The sequence below is a fragment of the Oncorhynchus mykiss genome, chromosome 20 (genome assembly GCF_013265735.2).
Source record: "Oncorhynchus mykiss isolate Arlee chromosome 20, USDA_OmykA_1.1, whole genome shotgun sequence".
NCBI classification, from domain to species: domain Eukaryota; kingdom Metazoa; phylum Chordata; class Actinopteri; order Salmoniformes; family Salmonidae; genus Oncorhynchus; species Oncorhynchus mykiss.
In genome coordinates, this window is record NC_048584.1 from 26,850,636 (window position 1) to 26,870,984 (window position 20,349).

The 20,349-nt window shown below is 44.8% G+C and overlaps 1 protein-coding gene across 4 annotated transcripts; it reads right to left on the bottom strand.

Moving 5' to 3' along the window:
• Positions 1 to 4,394: 4,394 nt before the first annotated feature.
• On the bottom strand, positions 4,395 to 19,333 carry fam120b (family with sequence similarity 120B). Of its 4 annotated transcripts, XM_036956089.1 has the most exons (12): positions 19,198 to 19,333; positions 17,772 to 18,793; positions 17,491 to 17,671; positions 17,247 to 17,348; positions 16,952 to 17,112; positions 16,384 to 16,476; positions 10,101 to 10,307; positions 8,212 to 8,314; positions 6,308 to 6,361; positions 6,035 to 6,256; positions 5,739 to 5,796; positions 4,395 to 5,636 (listed from the first exon to the last, which is right to left on the bottom strand). In XM_036956089.1, the coding sequence occupies exons 2-12, from the start codon at positions 18,786 to 18,788 to the stop codon at positions 5,594 to 5,596; spliced, it is 2,241 nt and encodes a 746-aa protein (XP_036811984.1). In that variant the 5' UTR covers positions 18,789 to 18,793; positions 19,198 to 19,333; the 3' UTR covers positions 4,395 to 5,593. The 4 variants fall into 4 exon arrangements, with proteins under 4 accessions (XP_036811984.1, XP_021431963.2, XP_036811982.1 ...); XM_021576288.2 differs by having other exon boundaries at positions 4,395 to 5,624; positions 6,035 to 6,361; XM_036956087.1 differs by having other exon boundaries at positions 6,035 to 6,361.
• Between the last annotated feature and the right edge of the window lie 1,016 nt (positions 19,334 to 20,349).

Genomic DNA, 20,349 nt, shown 5'->3' on the forward strand with positions numbered 1-20,349 from the left:
AAAGCTCCTGATAACAGTTTGGTATTCAGACTAATTGTATTATGCACAAAATTGTTAGGTTGTTACTTTACAAAGACGCTTATTGTCTTCAAAACCCTTTCCACTGACAAACGTTGCTCTAGGTAACATGCAGTACCAAAGACATTCCTACGTATTAGAAACACCAAACTTGAGAATAAATGTTTGTAGGCAGGGCTATTTCACTGAATGGCCCCATCACCCTGGCAACAGGATCACTCCATCAGTTCAGCCAACAGATGGTGGGTGTGCAACAAGCAGCATATGTTCCAATAAGCACCGGCTATTACTACAGATGGAGGGTGGGAAGGAGGCTGGCACTGAAACATAACCTGACATTTCCTCCTCATTTGGTGCTGCATTGTTACATACCACAAAGCGAGATTAGCCCTACGAGGTGAATAGCACTGGAGAATCTGAAGGCAAATTACTGAAGGTCCATTGCATTTTTAGACTGAACGTTAACCAAACTGGGTTTGACAACTGGCTGTATATTACTAGGCAGGATGAGAAATAGGAGGAATGGTTTGCTCATGCTGACATACTGTATGTATGTGTATATATATATATATATATATATATATATATATATATATATATACTTATATATATATTTACTTCCCCTTGCTGGGTTTTATAGCTCTGTAACAAGGGAGGGTTTCATGGTACAGATGTATGATCTTAATTTGATCAATCTGTTGCAGGGAATTTAAAACTTGTTGTCGATCTGAGGTTTAAAAAGGCTTCTGAAGTTTGTTCATTTTGTCACGCCCTGGCCATAGAGAGGATTTTATTCTTTATTTTGGTTAGGCCAGGGTGTGACTAGGGTGGGCATTCTAGTTTCTTTATTTCTATGTTTTCTATTTCTTTGTGTTTGGGCGGGTGTGGTTCTCAATCAGAGGCAGCGGTCTATCGTTGTCTCTGATTGAGAGCCATACTTAGGTGGAAAAAGGGCTACCTGTCTTGGTGGGAAGTTGACTTTGTTTAGGGCACATAGCCTTTGAGCTTCACGGTTTGTTTTGGTAGTGTTATTTGTTTTGTTCGGCGTCATTTTGATTAAGAAATTAAAATGTACGCTTACCACGCTGAACCTTAGTCCTCTCCTTTCAACAGCCGTGACAAATTCCCACTTTGTAATTTCAGACTTCATTATCCCTTTGGAAAAATGTCCATTAATTCTAATACACATTTACTGTTACTGCGGGATTATTTTCCTGCTGTAGCAAACTGGCTCAAATTAAGATCCAGGTGACTTAACCAATTCCCATGGTTTGTTAAGAATGTCCTCTTTTAGTTCCTTCCTAGGACACGATTTAACCGACGTACATTGAATTCAATGGTGGTAGGGCATCCTTCTAAAGTGAGTTGTCACATTAACACCAGCTAAACCATGCTTAGTGCTGTCAGGCAGACAACACAGAGCTATTAAAAGAGCTGTTTCAAAGTCAATACTATTACTCAAGCGATTTCGTATTACAGTTCACACTTAACTGTCATCATATGAACAATTGGAGCCATCGGCAGTCCTTTTTGTTTTAAATAACGGCTCTAAATGGGTTTAGATTCCAAATACAACAAAGAGAATACCGAAAGCTATGGGCTACAGTGTTGGCGAGGGCATGATACTGTTTACTCGACATGCACAAAGGCAGACTAGCACTCACACTCACCTCAACCCACTAAATATATGCCAACATTCAGCCAGCACACTACGTGTTCTTTTTTTCTTCAACATTGGTTTTTGACTTTGCGGAAGTCCATCCACAAATGCAGCATCAACAAATCTGGGACCGGTTCCAGACTTTTTAAAGAAAGGTGTCTATTTATTGTTCAGGCTATAAATATCCCTGGCTATATTTGCTCACTTTGGCTCTTGACATTTGAAACTATTTTTACTATTGTAGTATTCTATAGTTGTCCTATCCCAGCAGCGCGTCATTTTTTATTCGTGAACTGTGTTTTGACTCAAGTTATAGGCAGTCCTAAAGGGGCTTATTATAGAAAACAGATTGGACATTCTATAATTATCACCAACACTATAAGTAAACATATTTGACATTTTGATTGTTTATATTTTCTAAACATACACACAAAATGTTAAATTCAAGCCACAACTAACGGGTACTTGTAATCAACACCTTGATAATGACAATCGAGAGTAGGCAACCAACTGCAGTAAAGGCCCTTTCACAGTTTTTGGCACATGCTACCATCTTCACTATCCCCCCTCCCCTCTCTTCCCACACCCAACCGCCAAAACACAAAGTCAAACTGAAAACAGCAGTGTGCAGGCTTTCATTTCTTTGGGTACAGCAGTCTCGGGGCTCTGGAACGGTTGGCTGTGCCGCCGCGCCTGCAGGCCCCACCCATTCCTCTGTTCCATAGAGGAAACAGAGATGACAGTGTGCCAAGTCCTCTGGTTCCTGTGGCAGAGACCCGCCGCTCTTGCCCTCCTGTCTCTCCCCCGGCCTGGCGCACAACAGGCGACTTGCTCCCTGTTGTGGCCATGAGGATGGGTGCGCCCTGCCCGTCACGCATTCAGCCACCACAGCCCCCACGCGGCACCTTCAGTTCTGGCCCACTTGGCCTTGACCACAACCACAGAGCCTCTGGGGCAAAGAGACTATATTTACCATTAGGGCACATGAAGCCATGCCATAATTAAATGGGTAATTGGGGACTGTGAAACTCAAAAGGGAAGATGTGTTGCTGTTGCAGCTCCTTTGCCTCTTTCTAGGCTGCTTTTTAACTTACATGCACATATATGCTTCATTTAGCATTGTGTATGGGGGCCAGATTTAAAGACCTTGGTACCAAAATTAATCTTAATCTTCCATAACTCCACATCTGAACTAGCAATCTTCAGGCTAATGGTCCTCCTCTAGGCTACCTGCTGCTACACCTTTGACATCATACTAATCGCAGCTAAGACAAATCCCTGTGGGTTACTCATGGATTCAGTCCACTGTTTTCCATAATCAGATTATATGAAAAAGGCTTGTGCAGTAGTGCTCTAACCAGCAGTTTCCCTTCATGGTGACTTCACAGGACTTTCATTGTATTTTGTCTAAAAGCCCATCTAGCTCAGTATCATACTGAACCCTGTGACATCGCCGTATCAACAACCTGGTCCTTTTCTCCTTTCTTTTTTCTGGAGAAATCGATCGGATCTCTTTCCTGCTCAGTCTATATGTTGCTCTGCCACCAAGGTCAAGACATCTGTTTATATTGCTTTGTTTTTAATTTCAGCATGTGCTTCATTTTCTGCAGATAAGAGGAAAGAGCTGTGCTTTGACCACTTTGACCAGGCAATGTGAATTACCACTTGTAGCAGGTGTTCTCCTTGTCAGGAATAGGGAGGCCCTGCACGGTACACCATGCATGTCATCACCCAGCTCAGATAGACCCAAACACTCTCTCCCCATGGGTAGCCCCAGAGATTCTGAGAGTGTAAGCCTAGCTCTGCTCGCTGCCTTCCGTCGGGAATGTGGCAGCATTCTAAACACTGATAATGGCAGTGGAGCATGGCAGTTGGTTTTGATAGCATTGGATGTTGCTCTTGCTCAGGGTCTATGACTTCTTCTGAAATGTGACATTTTGAAAATGATGACAATCACATCTGCGTGAATATTCACAGTAAATTACATTGAAATGATAAAATACCCTAAGTGATACTTGATATAAATACAGCAACAAAGTCAAGTCATCTCTCACCACATCTCTGAAGTGATGCTTTGGAGTTTGCTCAGATTCAGAGTAACTTGAACACTACCTCAGATCCCACTGGCCCCAGACTAACATCCTAGCAAAGGGAGAAAATGTAGGGGTAAGAAAGTAGGGTCAGGGCCTCCCGGGTGGCGCAGTGGTTAAGGGCGCTGTACTGCAGCGCCAGCTGTGCCATCAGAGTCCCTGGGTTCGCGCACAGGCTCTGTCGTAACCGGCCGCGACCGGGAGGTCCGTGGGGCGACGCACAATTGGCCTAGCGTCGCCCGGGTTAGGGAGGGATTGGTCGGTAGGGGTGTCCTTGTCTCATCGCGCACCAGCGACTCCTGTGGCGGGCTGGGTGCAGTGTACGCTAACCAAGGTGGCCAGGTGCACGGTGTTTCTTCCGGCGCATTGGTGCGGCTGGCTTCCGGGTTGGATGTGCGCTGTGTTAAGAAGCAGTGCGGTTGGGTTGTGTATCGGAGGACGCATGACTTTCAACCTTCGTCTCTTGTAGCGATGAGACAAGATAGTAGCTACTACAACAATTGGATACCACGAAATTGGGGAGAAAAAGGGGTAAAAAAAAAAAAGAAAGAAAAAAAAGAAAAAAAGAAAAAAAAAGAAAGTAGGGTCAATTGAGCCATTAAAAAAATAATAATTCAGCATCTCTATCAAGGGAAATACAGTGTTCTTTCAAACAATGATCTACATATATTTCAGGATATCGTGTATCCATGGTAATAATCAGTATTCATGTAAAAAGTACATAAATACAAAAAAAAAAAGTGCTCTCTTGGCACAACTTGCATGGGATATGGGATGGGCATGGGATAAGTTGAGCCACAGGCCAGGGTAAAGTTTGTACCAAATGAAATATTACCACTACCCTTATAAAACCATGTCTATTTTTATTTCCCAAACACAATTCAACCCAATCACAATCACTTTAAAATAATTTAAAGCATATTTTAAAACACAGGTTTAGCACCTAACAAACACTTTTAACATGGGCCTTGTTGTCATCTCATATACCAGCGATAATGCCTTGCATTACGCCTGGGAAGAAAACACTTCAATTTGCTCAACTGGCCATTGGCTCACCTTACCCCATGGCCATTGGTTCACATTACCTCAACCATTGTCTCAATTTACCCCAAGGCAAACATTTGGACTATATTAGCCCACACAGCTACAAGGATGCACTTTTATGCTACGTTTATGGCCTTATATTGAAGCTTATACAGACCTCAACTGACGTATGGAACAATCTTAAAAGTATCTAGTTAGAATTTTCATGATGCTTGTACCTAAACCTAACACATTAAATAAATTTGACTTGGTGAAAATATTTTTGGAGGACCCAACTTGCTTACCACTTTTCCCATGTGGTTTCTTCCCTCACAGACATTAAATGACCTCTTCCTAAACATTTGGTCAAAATGACACATTTTGTGTCTGGTTTCCTAGAAACAAGGGCGGCTCAACTTACCCCACTCTCACCTATCCCTTCTTATTTTGGTATGTCAATGCTTACTTTGGGATTTCAGATGCTAAACCAAGTGAAATGTAACTGCTCCCTCAGGTCCTCTTTCACCTCAGGTCCTCTTTCACCTACTAAGCCCTTTCTCCTCTCCTTGTGATGCACATCCTCTCCTATTGCAACCAATATCTCATACAGTTACATGACCTACATTTCTCCAAGCCAATCCAACTGATAGTGAGGTTATGGTAACACAAACTGTGTTCACAAAGTTCAACACAAGTCAGTCTAATATCAGACACATCCACTGAGTGTGTTGGGCTGTGCTGCTCTTAACAGGGCAATTCTGTAAGATGGTCCCAGCAAGGCATGTCCACTCAACACTGACAGTTAAGGGAAATCAGGATGGGGGTTCTGCCACCTACAGTAAAAACAGAGGGTCAAGACAAATCAGAATAAAAATAAATCTCAAGGCAATGCAGAATGAATGGATGCAGCTTGCTCATGCAACAGTATAACAAACGCAGACACTCACCTAGGTGCCAGGTGGTATCTCCTCCTGTTTGAATGTGTTGATCTTGGTCTGTTATGTTCTGTGAAAAACATAAAATATTATTAATTATGAATGATATATGATTATGAATGATATCAAGTTAAACATTTATTTTTTTAAACATTATGTTTTAGTTAGCTTGTTGAAAGTCATTCAACCAACAACAGAATCAAATTAGGTTGCTACTGCTTTGTTGTTGGCTGGTTGGAATAAACCTCAATGGCACTATGCCCTGGCCCAGGCAGCAACCTGCAGCTAGTGGCCTGTCTGTAGCCTACCATGTGCCTGTGCTCTAGGACCTCTGCTCTGGGGCCTGTAGTGTTGAGGAGGGGGACCATGCTGTCCTGATGGGGATCTGGTCTGGGGTCTGTAGTGTTGAGAGGGAAAATGCTGTCCTGATGGGGATCTGGTCTGGGGTGTGTAGTGTTGAGGAGAGGGACCATGCTGTCCTGCTGGGGATCTGGTCTGGGGTCTGTAGTGTTGAGGAGAGGGACCATGCTGTCCTGATGGGGATCTGGTCTGGGGTCTGTAGCGTTGAGGAGAGGGACCATGTCCCGATGGGGCTCCTCTTTCCCTCCACTGCTCGCTGTGATCCACATGCTTCCCTGAGGAAAACACCACACAAAATATTTAAATGCTCTTTTAATTATGAGTTTGAGTCTTGGTATAAATATTTCGCCGTGGAGACGAAACATTAAGAATCACTCCAAACACAAACCATACAATTCTGTGCTCGCAAAGCGCCACCACCATCTCACCACAACCCTTGGGTAATGATTACTGGTTGAGTCTAAGACATAAATTGAAGACATACCTTTGTGTACACTGAATAAAAGGAGTAAAACACTTTTTTTTACAGCATATGGGATCTATAAACTCAGGACAATACTTGTATGAAAGACAGAGACTTAAAGTGAACATTGGCAAGGAGACAAATATATATATATATATATATATTTAAAGCCTGTTCTTAAACAACAGCCTCCCACACACACACACACACACAGGCAGACACACACACGCACGGTCGTGGTAGCTGTTTTTGTCTTGTTTTTATTTAGCCACTCTAATGATTAGAGGGGCCTCATTATGTTATTAGGGTCAGAATGTTTGTTTCACCTCAGAGGAACTCAATACTCTGGGAGCATAACAATGTTTTACTGAAAACCATTGTAGGGCTTATTGTAGGGCTGTGACGATACCAATATCTCAAGATTTTTTCCATGGCAGAAATGAAAACACGAAGCAGACAAAACTCTTTGTTCCGTTTAAAAACCTGCTGTGTGTCAAATATTGTGCGCTATAGCTAGGAAAATAAATACATGTGACTGGATGACAACATAACGATGTCTGTTTCCAACATTAGGCCTGTTTTCCTAAATAATTGAAATCCGCTTCGTGTTTTGTTTCCTTGCTACGATCCTAAGGAGTATCAACATACTGCTATCGTCCTGGCCCTACTAAGCATGACAGTTTTGGACAAGTTCCCATTCCCATCTATACTTCAACACTTATTTTGAGTTGTTAGATTTTGTTTACAGAACTAGTCGCTTATTCCAAACTTAAGCCCCCTTTCCACACTCAATATCTCATAGTATTTGTGGCCCACAGAAATAGGGTATCATACATGAATTCAAATACTGTGTTTGGACAAAGAGCAGACATTACAAATCAAATCATAGCAGCCCAAGCAAAAGCAACCAAAGCTAAACAAAATGTAGTTCATATTTCACGTGTTGTTCAATGTCAAGAGAACAAACAGATGGAGAACATTTTTCCGTCCGGGTTCTTTTAATCTCCAAAAAGAACCACAGTACGCTGGATGCCAGATGAGCAGTGGGGGTTGAGGACTTTGTAACAGTCCTGGGATGTTATAATTTGGTTGTCTTGTTATGTTACCTAATATAGATCACATCCTATAAAAAGAAACCCAGAATTATTCTTGTTATGACAAAGCATCTTGAGGAGCCAAAATGATCTTCCACTGGAACTTTGCCAATGGACTGAGGCCCAGATGGATCTTATTATAGACTGTAGAGACTACTGGGTATTGTTCCCCCACAAGGGGCACCAACAGTCCTACATGGTAGAGTACACATTCTCTCAACTAGAATTCTTTCCTTTTACTCAGAACATATGGATAATAATGATAGGCTGACTCTCCGAGCGTGGCAAAGAGTAGCAATGTCTTTGCCTCAGTAATCAACCAACATTGCAGCATAACTTTGAGGAGGATCCATGTTGTCATGGATTTTTTTTAGTAAATAGTATAAGCATATACAAATGTTTTGTAGATAAAGTATATTGAACAGTGATTACCCACTAACTGGGCAGAATGACCTATTAATAGGACATTATTAGCACGAATGGACTGTGTTTATGTAAATATGGGTGCGTTGTTCACCGACACTCAAACCTCAACATGTTTCATTAGTAAAATGAATGGGTCTCTCACCGGGATGTGTTATCCGTGGTCTGGACTGGATGGTCTGGCCACGCCTGCTGCAGATTCCCAGGACCAGCTCTCTCAGAAAACGGAACAGGGACACCCAGGATGCCTAAACAAGATGAGCCAAGTTCAGTAAGAAAAACACTTCCCCGCTGAGTGTACGTACAAGGTAGGGTTTCCCCTACATGATTTTGACTTCTATTGGTTTCAAAGACAACTTTGGAGACACAATGTCTGGAAGTTGCTTTTGGGGCCTCATCTGAGGATAGTCACCACAGACATAATAGCTAATAGCTATAAGTCAAACCTACCACCAGTTATGGTAGCTCATATCTACACTAAACAAAAATATAAAACGCAACATGTAAAGTGTTGGTCCCATGTTTTATGAGCTGAAAGAACATATCCCAGAAATGTTCCATAAAGCTTATTTCTCAAATTTTGTGCACAAATTTGTTTATATCCATTAGTGAGCATTTCTCCTTTGCCAAGATAATCCATCCACCTGACAGGTGTGGCATACCAAGAAGCTAATCAAACAGCATGATCATTACACAGGTGCACCTTGTGCTGAGGACAATAAAAGGTCACTGTAAAATGTGCACAACAATGCCACAGATGTCTCAAGTTGTGAGGGAGCGTGCAATTGGCATACTGAATGCAGGAATGTCCACCAGAGCTGTTTCCAGTTAATTTAATGTTAATTTCTCTACCATAATCTGCCTCCAACGTTGTTTTAGAGAATTTGGCAGTATGTCCAACTGTCCTCACAACCGCAGACCACGTGTAACCACGCCAACCCAGGACCTCCACATCTGGCTTCTTTACCTGCAGGATCGTCTGAGACCAGCCACCTGGACAGCTGATGAAACTCTTGGTTTGCACAAACAAAGAATTTATGCACAAACTGTCAGAAACCGTCTCTGGGAAGCTCATCTGCGTGCTCGTGGTCCTCACCAGGGTATTGAAATGAGCGCAGTTTGGAGTCGTAACCGACTTCAGTGGGCAAATGCTCACCTTCGATGGCCACTGGCACGTTGGAGAAGTGTGCGCCTCACGGAAGAATCCTGGTTTCAACTGTACCAGGCAGATAGCGTGTATGGTGTCATTTGGGTGAGCGGTTTGCCAACATGTCAAAATTGTGAACCGAGTGTCCCATGGTGGCGGTGGGGTTATGGTATGGGCAAGCATAAGTTACAGACCACGAACACAATTCCATTTTATCTATGTCAATTTGAATGCACAGAGATACAGTGACAAGCTCCTGAGGCCCATTGTCGTGCCATTCATCCGCAGCCATCACCTCATGTTTCAGCATTATAATGCACGGTCCCATGTCACAAGGATCTGTACACAATTCCTAGAAGCTGAAAATGTCCCAGTTCTTCCATGGCATGCATACTCATTCAAACATGTCACCTATTGAGCATGTTTGGGACGCTCTGGATGGACGTGTACGACAGCATGTTCCAGTTCCTGACAATATCCAGCAACTTCGCACAGCCATTGAAGTGGAGTGGGACAACATTCCACAGGCCACAATCAACAGCCTGATCAACTCTATGGTCACACCAGATACTGACTGGTTTTCTGATTCACGCTCCTATCTTAATTTTAAGGTGTCTGTGAGCAACAGATGCATATCTGTAATCCCAGTCATGTGAAATCCATATATTAGGGTCTAATGAATTTATTTAAATAGACTGATTTCCTTATATGAACTGTAACTCATTACAATCTTTGAAATTGTTGCATGTTACATTTATATTATGGTTCAGTGTATAATCAAACCTACCACCACTGTTACAGTAGCTTATAGCTATAATTATTCCTACCGCAGTTACAGTAGCTAATATCTATAATCAATTCTACTACCACTGTGTACACTGACTCACATTGCCCTCCAGCAGCTCCTCCTGTGGCCTCCCTGAGTGAGCCAGCAGGTACTTTGAGTGGAAGAGCAGGCCGTCAAAGGTGTTCCAGGGCATCAGCTGTTCCATGGGGAAGGGGCATCCGCAAGCACTGTTGGCAGCCACCAGGTGGGTCAGCCCTCGGACAAACAGAGAGCCCAGCTGAACCGCCCGGGGCTCCACATGAGAGACCTGCAGAGCAGATAGAAATAGAATCAATAGAGCTCACATGATTCTCTATTCTACATGACAGAAAACCATATCTGTTCTACACCATATGTTTCTATGGGAGTGTTCTGTAATGTATCGTCCTAACTGTATGGCATGAAGACAATAGAAGAGTATGCTATAGCACATACATTATGGAGCCAGACAAGTTACAGTAAATAAACTCTGCCCCAGAGAGTTGATCTGCACAGAGAGAGGAGAGGCACGGGTAGCTGCATGACAAGAGCAGTAGCTAGCTAGCACAGGCAGATGTTCCCTGTACAATTCTCTACATATTAAGCAGGACAGGAACGCTAAAATGTTTAATTTGGCTCTGTACTCCAGCATTTTGGATTTGTGATCAAATGTTTTATATGAGGCGACAGTACCTTTTATTTGAGGGTATTTTCATACATATCTGTTTTACTGTTTAGACATGAAAGCACTTTATGTATCTAGTCCCCCCATTTGAAGGTACCATAAGTATTTGGACAAATGCAATTATAGTGTATTAAATTTAGTCAAAAGTTTAGTATTTTGTCCCATATTCCTAGCACACAATGACTTTCATCAAGCTTGTGACTCCACAAACTTGTTGGATGCATTTGCAGTTTGTTTTGGTTGTGTTTCAGATTATCTTGTGCCCAGTAGAAATGAATAGTAAATAATGTAGCCACACAAGGATGTCTTTTTGGAGTCACTTTTATTGTAAATAATAATAGAATATGTTTCTGAACACTTCTACATGTATGTGGATACTACCATGATTGCGGATAATTATGAATGAATCTTGAATAATGAATTGTGACAGAGGCATAAATAGCATACCCCCCAGAAAATGCTAACAACCCCTGTTTAGGTAATGGTGAGAGGTTAGCATGTTTTGGGGGCATGATCTTTGTGCATCTGCAATTGTACATAAAGTGCTCTAACTTCTAAATGGTAAACCAGATATTAAAATACCCTCAAATAAAAACTGACATTCTGTATTGTCACCTCATATGAAACATTTGATCTCAAATCCTAAATGCTGGAGTAGAGACAAATTAAGTTTCACTGTCCAAATAAATACGTAGGGGAGTGTATTTACCCTCAGGTCTCACCTGGTCCCTCCCATAGGAGATAAGAGGGCTGATTAGGCCCTGCCTGCCGCCTGCTCCCCATTCAAACACATCAGCCCAGAAACCTGCCTGCCGCCTGCTCCCCATTCAAACACATCAGCCCAGAGACCTGCCTGCCGCCTGCTCCCCATTCAAACACATCAGCCCAGAAACCTGCCTGCTGCCTGCTCCCCATTCAAACACATCAGCCCAGAAACCTGCCTGCCGCCTGCTCCCCATTCAAACACATCAGCCCAGAGACCTGCCTGCCGCCTGCTCCCCATTCAAACACATCAGCCCAGAAACCTGCCTGCCGCCTGCTCCCCATTCAAACACATCAGCCCAGAAACCTGCCTGCCGCCTGCTCCCCATTCAAACACATCAGCCCAGAAACCTGCCTGCCGCCTGCTCCCCATTCAAACACATCAGCCCAGAAACCTGCCTGCCGCCTGCTCCCCATTCAAACACATCAGCCCAGAAACCTGCCTGCCGCCTGCTCCCCATTCAAACACATCAGCCCAGAGACCTGACTGCCACCTGCTCCCCATTCAAACACATCAGCCCAGAAACCTGCCTGCCGCCTGCTCCCCATTCAAACACATCAGCCCAGAAACCTGCCTGCCGCCTGCTCCCCATTCAAACACATCAGCCCAGAAACCTGCCTGCCGCCTGCTCCCCATTCAAACACATCAGCCCAGAAACCTGCCTGCCGCCTGCTCCCCATTCAAACACATCAGCCCAGAGACCTGACTGCCGCCTGCTCCCCATTCAAACACATCAGCCCAGAAACCTGCCTGCCGCCTGCTCCCCATTCAAACACATCAGCCCAGAAACCTGCCTGCCGCCTGCTCCCCATTCAAACACATCAGCCCAGAAACCTGCCTGCCGCCTGCTCCCCATTCAAACACATCAGCCCAGAGACCTGCCCGCCGCCTGCTCCCCATTCAAACACATCAGCCCAGAGACCTGCCCGCCGCCTGCTCCCCATTCAAACACATCAGCCCAGAGACCTGCCTGCCGCCTGCTCCCCATTCAAACACATCAGCCCAGAAACCTGCCTGCCGCCTGCTCCCCATTCAAACACATCAGCCCAGAGACCTGACTGCCGCCTGCTCCCCATTCAAACACATCAGCCCAGAAACCTGCCTGCCGCCTGCTCCCCATTCAAACACATCAGCCCAGAAACCTGCCTGCCGCCTGCTCCCCATTCAAACACATCAGCCCAGAAACCTGCCTGCCGCCTGCTCCCCATTCAAACACATCAGCCCAGAAACCTGCCTGCCGCCTGCTCCCCATTCAAACACATCAGCCCAGAGACCTGACTGCCGCCTGCTCCCCATTCAAACACATCAGCCCAGAAACCTGCCTGCCGCCTGCTCCCCATTCAAACACATCAGCCCAGAAACCTGCCTGCCGCCTGCTCCCCATTCAAACACATCAGCCCAGAAACCTGCCTGCCGCCTGCTCCCCATTCAAACACATCAGCCCAGAGACCTGCCCGCCGCCTGCTCCCCATTCAAACACATCAGCCCAGAGACCTGCCTGCCGCCTGCTCCCCATTCAAACACATCAGCCCAGAAACCTGCCTGCCGCCTGCTCCCCATTCAAACACATCAGCCCAGAAACCTGCCTGCCGCCTGCTCCCCATTCAAACACATCAGCCCAGAAACCTGCCTGCCGCCTGCTCCCCATTCAAACACATCAGCCCAGAAACCTGCCTGCCGCCTGCTCCCCATTCAAACACATCAGCCCAGAAACCTGCCTGCCGCCTGCTCCCCATTCAAACACATCAGCCCAGAAACCTGCCTGCCGCCTGCTCCCCATTCAAACACATCAGCCCAGAAACCTGCCTGCTGCCTGCTCCCCATTCAAACACATCAGCCCAGAGACCTGACTGCCGCCTGCTCCCCATTCAAACACATCAGCCCAGAAACCTGCCTGCCGCCTGCTCCCCATTCAAACACATCAGCCCAGAAACCTGCCTGCCGCCTGCTCCCCATTCAAACACATCAGCCCAGAAACCTGCCTGCCGCCTGCTCCCCATTCAAACACATCAGCCCAGAAACCTGCCTGCCGCCTGCTCCCCATTCAAACACATCAGCCCAGAAACCTGCCTGCCGCCTGCTCCCCATTCAAACACATCAGCCCAGAGACCTGCCTGCCGCCTGCTCCCTATTCAAACACAGCTTCAGCTAAAGCAAACTAAGAGAGAAGAGAGATCAAGCTAAAAAGGATGCAGTCAGCAGCCTGTGCCTTCCAGGCACACTGCCCCTAAACAAAGCACTCATCCCATATCTAAACACACATACAGGCAAGCAAGGGAAGCTACTACTTTGGGGCTTGTTTAAAACAGAGTATAGGCCTAAACTGGCCAATTTGACACGTAGTAATTTGACAATGTGTGGCTACACTTTTCCTGTTCATTGGTTGAAAGTGGCAGTTAAGTAGGAAACACATACTTGTGTGTGGGATCCCTGGCCAATTAGAAAACCAGTTGCAATTTTCCTTGAACATTTCTAAACTTAGTCAAACCTCCTTTCCAAAATGTTGTGTTTTTTTCTCAAAATGCTGAAGTAAGAATACTAATCTCCAGCCATGGATCCACCCTCAGTGAAGAGGGTAAAAGTTGGGAAGAACCATGTCTTTTAAGTAGATGGGTGCAGCTGTCCTCACAGCAACTTCCCCAAAGCATAAACATTCAAATCTCTTCCAACCAGACGCCTGAGACAGCCAACACTCCTGGGGGCACCCCTCTGTGTTCAGGACAACCGTCTCCTGTCCATTACACAAGAGAGGATCTTACCAGTGTATATTTGAAACAGCACCGCACATCCCATTCTGTTGTACAAGCTTAGATGAACAAGTGTCTCATGACCAGGGTTACAAAATTTCGGGAACTTTCAATAAGTTCCCTGGTTCTCCCGAAATCCTGGTTGGAGGATTCCCAGAATACAGAGGGAATAAGCAGGAAATCTGGAATCCTCCAACCAGGATTTCTGGAAAACCAAGGAATTTATTGAATGTTTCTGGAATTTCACAACCCTACTCATGACTAGTAGAAACTAGGAATTGTCTAATTTGGAGCCCTTGCTGTTGAATAAAAGGGTTTATTGGTGTGAGTGTGGATGAGGGCTGAATGCTGGCTCCCAGCAGCTCCCTAATGCAGTGGCATCCCCTGATCCCCAGCCCTAGGCTGAATGGACATTCCCCCAGTATGAGAAAGCACTGCAGGGGGAGAGAGATTAGAGAGAGAGGAGAGAGATAGAGACTCTCCAGGGGTATCAGGCTGCTCCTGGAAAGTCTTCTGCCATCTGTCTCCCCCTCCTCCTCTCACTGACCCTCCCCACCCCTGGCCTTCTGAGATTTCAGGCAGATGTGACATACTTCCCGATGGGATGCAACAATGGTGTGGGGCAACAGGTGCGCGTGGAGCCCTGGAGTAGGAAAGGCAGACAAGCTTACACACACTCTGATCTGTCCAGCAGCAGGCGGTCCCCACCCCGCCCGGCGCATTTGCCTCTCGCTCCCTCCTCCAGTCCACCCATTCAACACCTGCTAATGTGCACTTACTAAATAGAAATCTCCCCAACACAAACAATCACCCCATATAGTCTGGGATCTAGTGTTACACAAGCTGGAGTTTACTGAAGCTGTTATATAAACAAACACACAAAATCCTTACAAATGTTCAATGATCACAAGAGAAAGAATGGAGAGTTACACATGATAGTGTGCACAGTCGATTTCTATTAATATCAGAGTAACAGTAACAATCCTGATTTGACAAGAACAGAGAAACTGACTGATGCTAGCTTTAAGGAGGACGCTATGGAGGCACTGTAAATCAGGAGGTGGCTTCCTGAATGTCTCCCACTAAGCTTTAATTTGTCATTGCTATCATCCATTATCTCTACTGTAAGTAGCCACTATCAACCCGGGCCCAGGAAAACCACCGCCCGCTCTGGGCAGCTGGGGCAGAAATAGCAGGCATAGTAAGGTTTAAATTAGGGTGGGGAGCTGCAAATAGCTGCTGTGGTCAGTGTCAGGGACAGCTTGGAGTCCGTCGCCAAAGCATCGCTCTCAGGTTCAGGCCACAATTAGAGCAGTTTGGGCAGGAATGTCGCAATGCAACCCAAAATTACACCCCCACCCCCAGCAGTTTCTCCTGCTGCATCTTCTTGCATATTGAGAGAGTCAACCGAGTTTCTTCTGTAGGACTTGCTGTATCGTGGAAAAACGGCTTTTTGACTATCCAATTCTCCCAGCCTCATTCTCTTGTTGTTGTCTTGGGTGTGGTTAGGGATGTATTTGTTTGAATGTGTCTACACAGTTGTCATGTAAGTGAGTGAATAATGCCTGCCGGTGTGGAGACAGACATTCACAAGACTTAGGGTGGGCCAAATAAAATCAGTGCACCCTACCTGCTATTGTCTCTCAGTCTGTTGTCAGTAATTTGCTATAAGCCAATCATCCTCCATCCGACCTTCAACACACACTCTGAGGCCTTTGTCAGGCCATTATCTTAAGTGGTTGTTTATTTGCAACCACCTCAATGACTGGGTAGGAGCCATATGATCATGGGCTATACACTATACACTCTCCAACCTAATTAGCAGGTTGTCCTCACATGCAAAATTAGAAGACTTGGATGAGTAGTATAAAGATGCAGAGCATATACTGGAAAGACTTCTATGCCTTCCAACTTTCTTCAGTTTTTCGAAAATAGAGGGGTCCTACTTTAAAACAAGCAACTTTAAAAGCTAAATGAAGTCTTCACAAACTCTGAATAAGGCCTACATAGATGCTACACAAATAATTTATAAGCAAATGTATAACTATATAAGTAACAGGTCTTTATATCTGACACTTTCAGAAATGTGACAACCCTTTTATAAAGCATCTATAAAGACCTTAAATTGTTTGTATGAAACAGCCAGAGGACACTAGCGTATCTCACTCACCCTTGTGTGAAGCAGTTCTGTGTAGGATTTGTACCTGACACAGATAGCTTGGCTGAGATATGCATCTATGTCTTCCAAGGAGAGGTGGCCCTCCTAAAAACAAGCATGAGAAGTGTTCTAGTCTGAGGGTAATGGAAACACAGTCTTGTATACGAAACAAACATCCAAGAATGAGAAATCACTGAGAAAACATGAAAAGGGCATTATGCATAGAGCACCCTAAGTGTAGCAGAAGACATAACTATTGTTCCTTATCAGACGCTGATAGCTTCATTGTCTAGAGAGAACCACAGAGAAAAAGTTTAAATCAGAGCATGGGGGGGGGGGGGGGGGGGGGGGGGGGGGGGGGGGGGGGGGGGGTTAAATTATCTATGTGATAATGTCAGTCCTCTTTTCATAACAAAGTCCATTAATATGAGCTAGAGCAACAGCAACATTGTAAAACCCCAGAGGGGAGACTGGTTCACGTAGACTAACACTCTACTGAGACAAGAGACTGAAGTACAGGTGTTTGTAAAGGCAGACGGAAAAAAAAACACTTCACGCTAAAACGTAGTATTTTCCCCACCTGCATGGTAATGTGGGTCACAAGGCACAGCACAGCCATCAAAGAGCCATCCAGACGATCATGCTCCACTGAGAATTCATCCAACTCAAATATAGCCAAGAAGGTGGAGATGCGGAGGCATTTTGTTTCGGAGTTCTTCCCAAACCATAAACGCTTCAAATCTGGTTTTCCAACATGGCGAGGAAAATATTATTTCAAAGTGAGATAAATCTATCTACAGCACTTTGCATCAATAGGCAATCAACTTCTTATTCCACATGAGTGGTTAAATTAATGTTAAGAATTCATAACATACCAGAGTGGTTCAGGGGCAAGGGAGAGACTACTTTGGGGTCCTTTAGTGGGTTTCCAGGAAAAACAAACCATTCCCTCACAGTTGGGGCCCGTCCACTACTGTCTGAGAAAAGATGCATGATAAATGGCAACCTGCTTCATTGAGTTGGTGCCTGGTAGTAAAACAGACAACAAATAAGAATGCAATGTTGTAATAACCATGTAATATTGTAATAACCACGTAATAACCACGTAATATACAATACCTGGATTTGCGGGTAACAGAATGCCGTAGATGCGTTCTCTGCAAGATTGATACACAATTGCCTGTGGAGTGAGCTCAGCATCCTCCCTGTCTTCAAGTGTATTACTGCATTCCACCACACCATCATACAGTACATTGTATACCATAAAACACTCTGCTCGCATGTGCTTTTCTTTGGCTGCCTGTAAAACAGGACTCAAAACTATCATCATATTGTTTGGGCTTTTTATGTTATCTCTTTAAAACTGCAACAATGTATGTCTGCTTCTTATATTGAATTACCTGGAGGATGTCAGGACTCAAGTAGCTCTTCATCAGACACACAGGGCTACGAGGACAGGTATCACTAATGTCCCATAGCGGCTGTTGACCAGGAAGTAGATAGTACTGTACTCCTTTCTCCAGAACCTCTCTATCTGTTAGAGGCAGACAGCTAACACCATGTGCTCCCTCTCTGGACAGCTTGTTGCTACTGATGAAATCTGCTACAGCATAAATCTTCTCCCCTTGAGGTGGAGACTGTGGATATTTCCTCCTGTAAGCTGTCAAGGCATCGCTACGCAGTCTCTGCATCCGCTGCTCTGGCACCACGTCATTACCAAGGAGACACGCAAGCAGAGGGAGCTCACTCTTCTGCAGTTGGAGGGCGTGGCACAATTTGTCTGTGGAAAACAGCACGGTGGTCATGGTGTCTAGCCTTAGCTGAGCCACAGACAGATAGGGGACTGAGTCATAGATGATGAAGTCTGTGTCCTGCCCCAGGATGCCCATACAGTTGTGACGGAGGGCAAAGCTGGCGATCTCATAGTCGGCCTCGCGAACAGAGCACCAGGTCTCCTGGCCCAGAGACTTGAGGGCAAAGCGAGAGAAGGTGGCCAGCCCTGAGGGGAGGCAGAACAGCTCCCGGCCAGGCTGTTGACCATGATACTTTAAATAGTGGAACACCCTGGCAACCTCCTCGTTGACCTTCAGTCGCCGATTAATCCACTCCGCCCGTTTTTCTTCTTCCACTACCCCGTCGAAGAAAAACACAAGTCGGATACCTGCAGTCATGAATGCACCCACAAACTCCTTCAGGCAATGCATATACTCTTTCCACTGACCACCATACACCCAAGCTTGACAACTGTACCAGTGCCTCAGACAGGCCATGCCATCCACCACCAGTGTAGGAAGAGGGGTGCTACTGCCCTGTTGGTGACTGTTGACATGCTGCCTTGCCATCTCCCTGAAGTCCACCATCACACAGGTTTCTGGACAACATTTCTCCATAAAATACTGCAAGCCTTTTACACCCATTCCTGCTACAAAGACAAACAAATTAGATAAATACGTTTTAAATAGTGTGCTGAGCTATTCTGAAAGGAGCAATATTTTACACAAGCTCATACCAGTCAATGTATATCATTCAAGTGAATTAATGACTGACTAAATGGGTAATGCTCACAGAATATTCAGGGAAATAATTTTTACAACAATTTAAACAGTTTCAAAGGTGCACGCTCACTTTGCGCGCGCTTAGTTGTGCCTCACTGTCCATGCATTTCAGTCTGCAGGACTTGCATGTAACAGTAGCTACCTAGCTAGCTAAACAACCCCTGGGCCTGGCAAGCAACTATGGGTTTGGACTGTATTCAATGTATTGCAGTCTGCATAACTGTGTGTACGTGATGCACCAAATAGCCAACCTTAATGTGGTCTTACTTACTTTAGCGTTAAGATAACGTAGCAGCATGTGTGCTAGCTCGTCTTCAGCAGAGAGGACCACTTCCTGTTTTGAACTGGACGCGGAGTTGCGTCAGCACGTAAGAGCCAAAAACACACGTGCGCGCAGGGATACCTTTTGTTGAACTTTTACACTGTTTATTTTGTTTTTTTGTTTTTATATTTTATTTATTTAACCTTTATTTAACTAGGCTAGTCAGTTAATAACACATTCTTATTTACAATGACGTCCTACATCGGACAACGCTGGGCCAATTGAGCGCCGCCCTATGGGACTCTCAATCACGGTCGGTCGTGATACAACCTGGATGAAGACTGTAACGTTCTGCAACAAGGTAACTCGAGTCTGCAACATTTGTTTCGGTTTTTGAAACATCACCAGAGCATCCGTTAGGGACCTTGCTACATAAAGCTTTAACCTATTTAATAAGAAGTAGGCCTAGGTTATGATTCAGGCCTAGCTTAAATGTTGTCCCTCTTCATACCCTAATAATTGTTTAACCTTTTGAAATAAAGTTGAGGAAAGCGTTTAATCAATAGTGAAGTTGGTTAACTAGGCATAATATTGAATTGATGTTACGGCCTACTGCTGTTGAGGAGAAATAGATCATCCAGGAGTTATATTACTGCGCACACAAAGCTCTATCTTCTATTGTGTCAGTGTCTTGAAAAGTGTGAATGGGTAAGAGCATATGCGGGCTGTCACCACAGGTGCTTACATCTGTTCATCTCTGGGCAGATGCTCCCAGGGACATGGGGAGCCATTCTAAAGGGGCACCGCCCCGTTAAATCCACCATTCAGTGGGATGGCGTTGTGTCGTAATTCAGATTGCAGAATTGGGGTGAGGGGCTCATAACAACGGTCTGATGGTATTTTATCGCTGGAGCTCATCCTGAGGGTGAAATAGCGAAGGTGGTTGGTTTTATGGGGGTAGGGATGCAATTGGCTAAAAACAAAAAAAGACTGCAGCATACAAAGTCACAACAATATTTTCTGCTAATTTATTAGGCCTATTTTAGCCTACCTTAGGCTATGTATTTATTTTAGTTGATAATACAACGATGCAAACTATTTTGCAGTGCATACTTTAATTTGTAGGCCCAGAGGCCTTAATATATGCTATACCTCTAATCC

What these genes read in the sequence shown, in the direction of transcription:
- fam120b (XM_036956087.1), bottom strand. Translation starts at nt 18,788, where the DNA reads ATGGGTGTAAAAGGCTTGCAGTATTTTATGGAGAAATGTTGTCCAGAA. An exon ending in TGAGTCCTGACATCCTCCAG is followed by an intron (nt 17,672 to 17,771) that starts GTAATTCAATAT and finishes CCTGTTTTACAG; the next exon opens with GCAGCCAAAGAAAAGCACAT. An exon ending in TGACCCACATTACCATGCAG is followed by an intron (nt 16,477 to 16,951) that starts GTGGGGAAAATA and finishes GCTTGTTTTTAG; the next exon opens with GAGGGCCACCTCTCCTTGGA.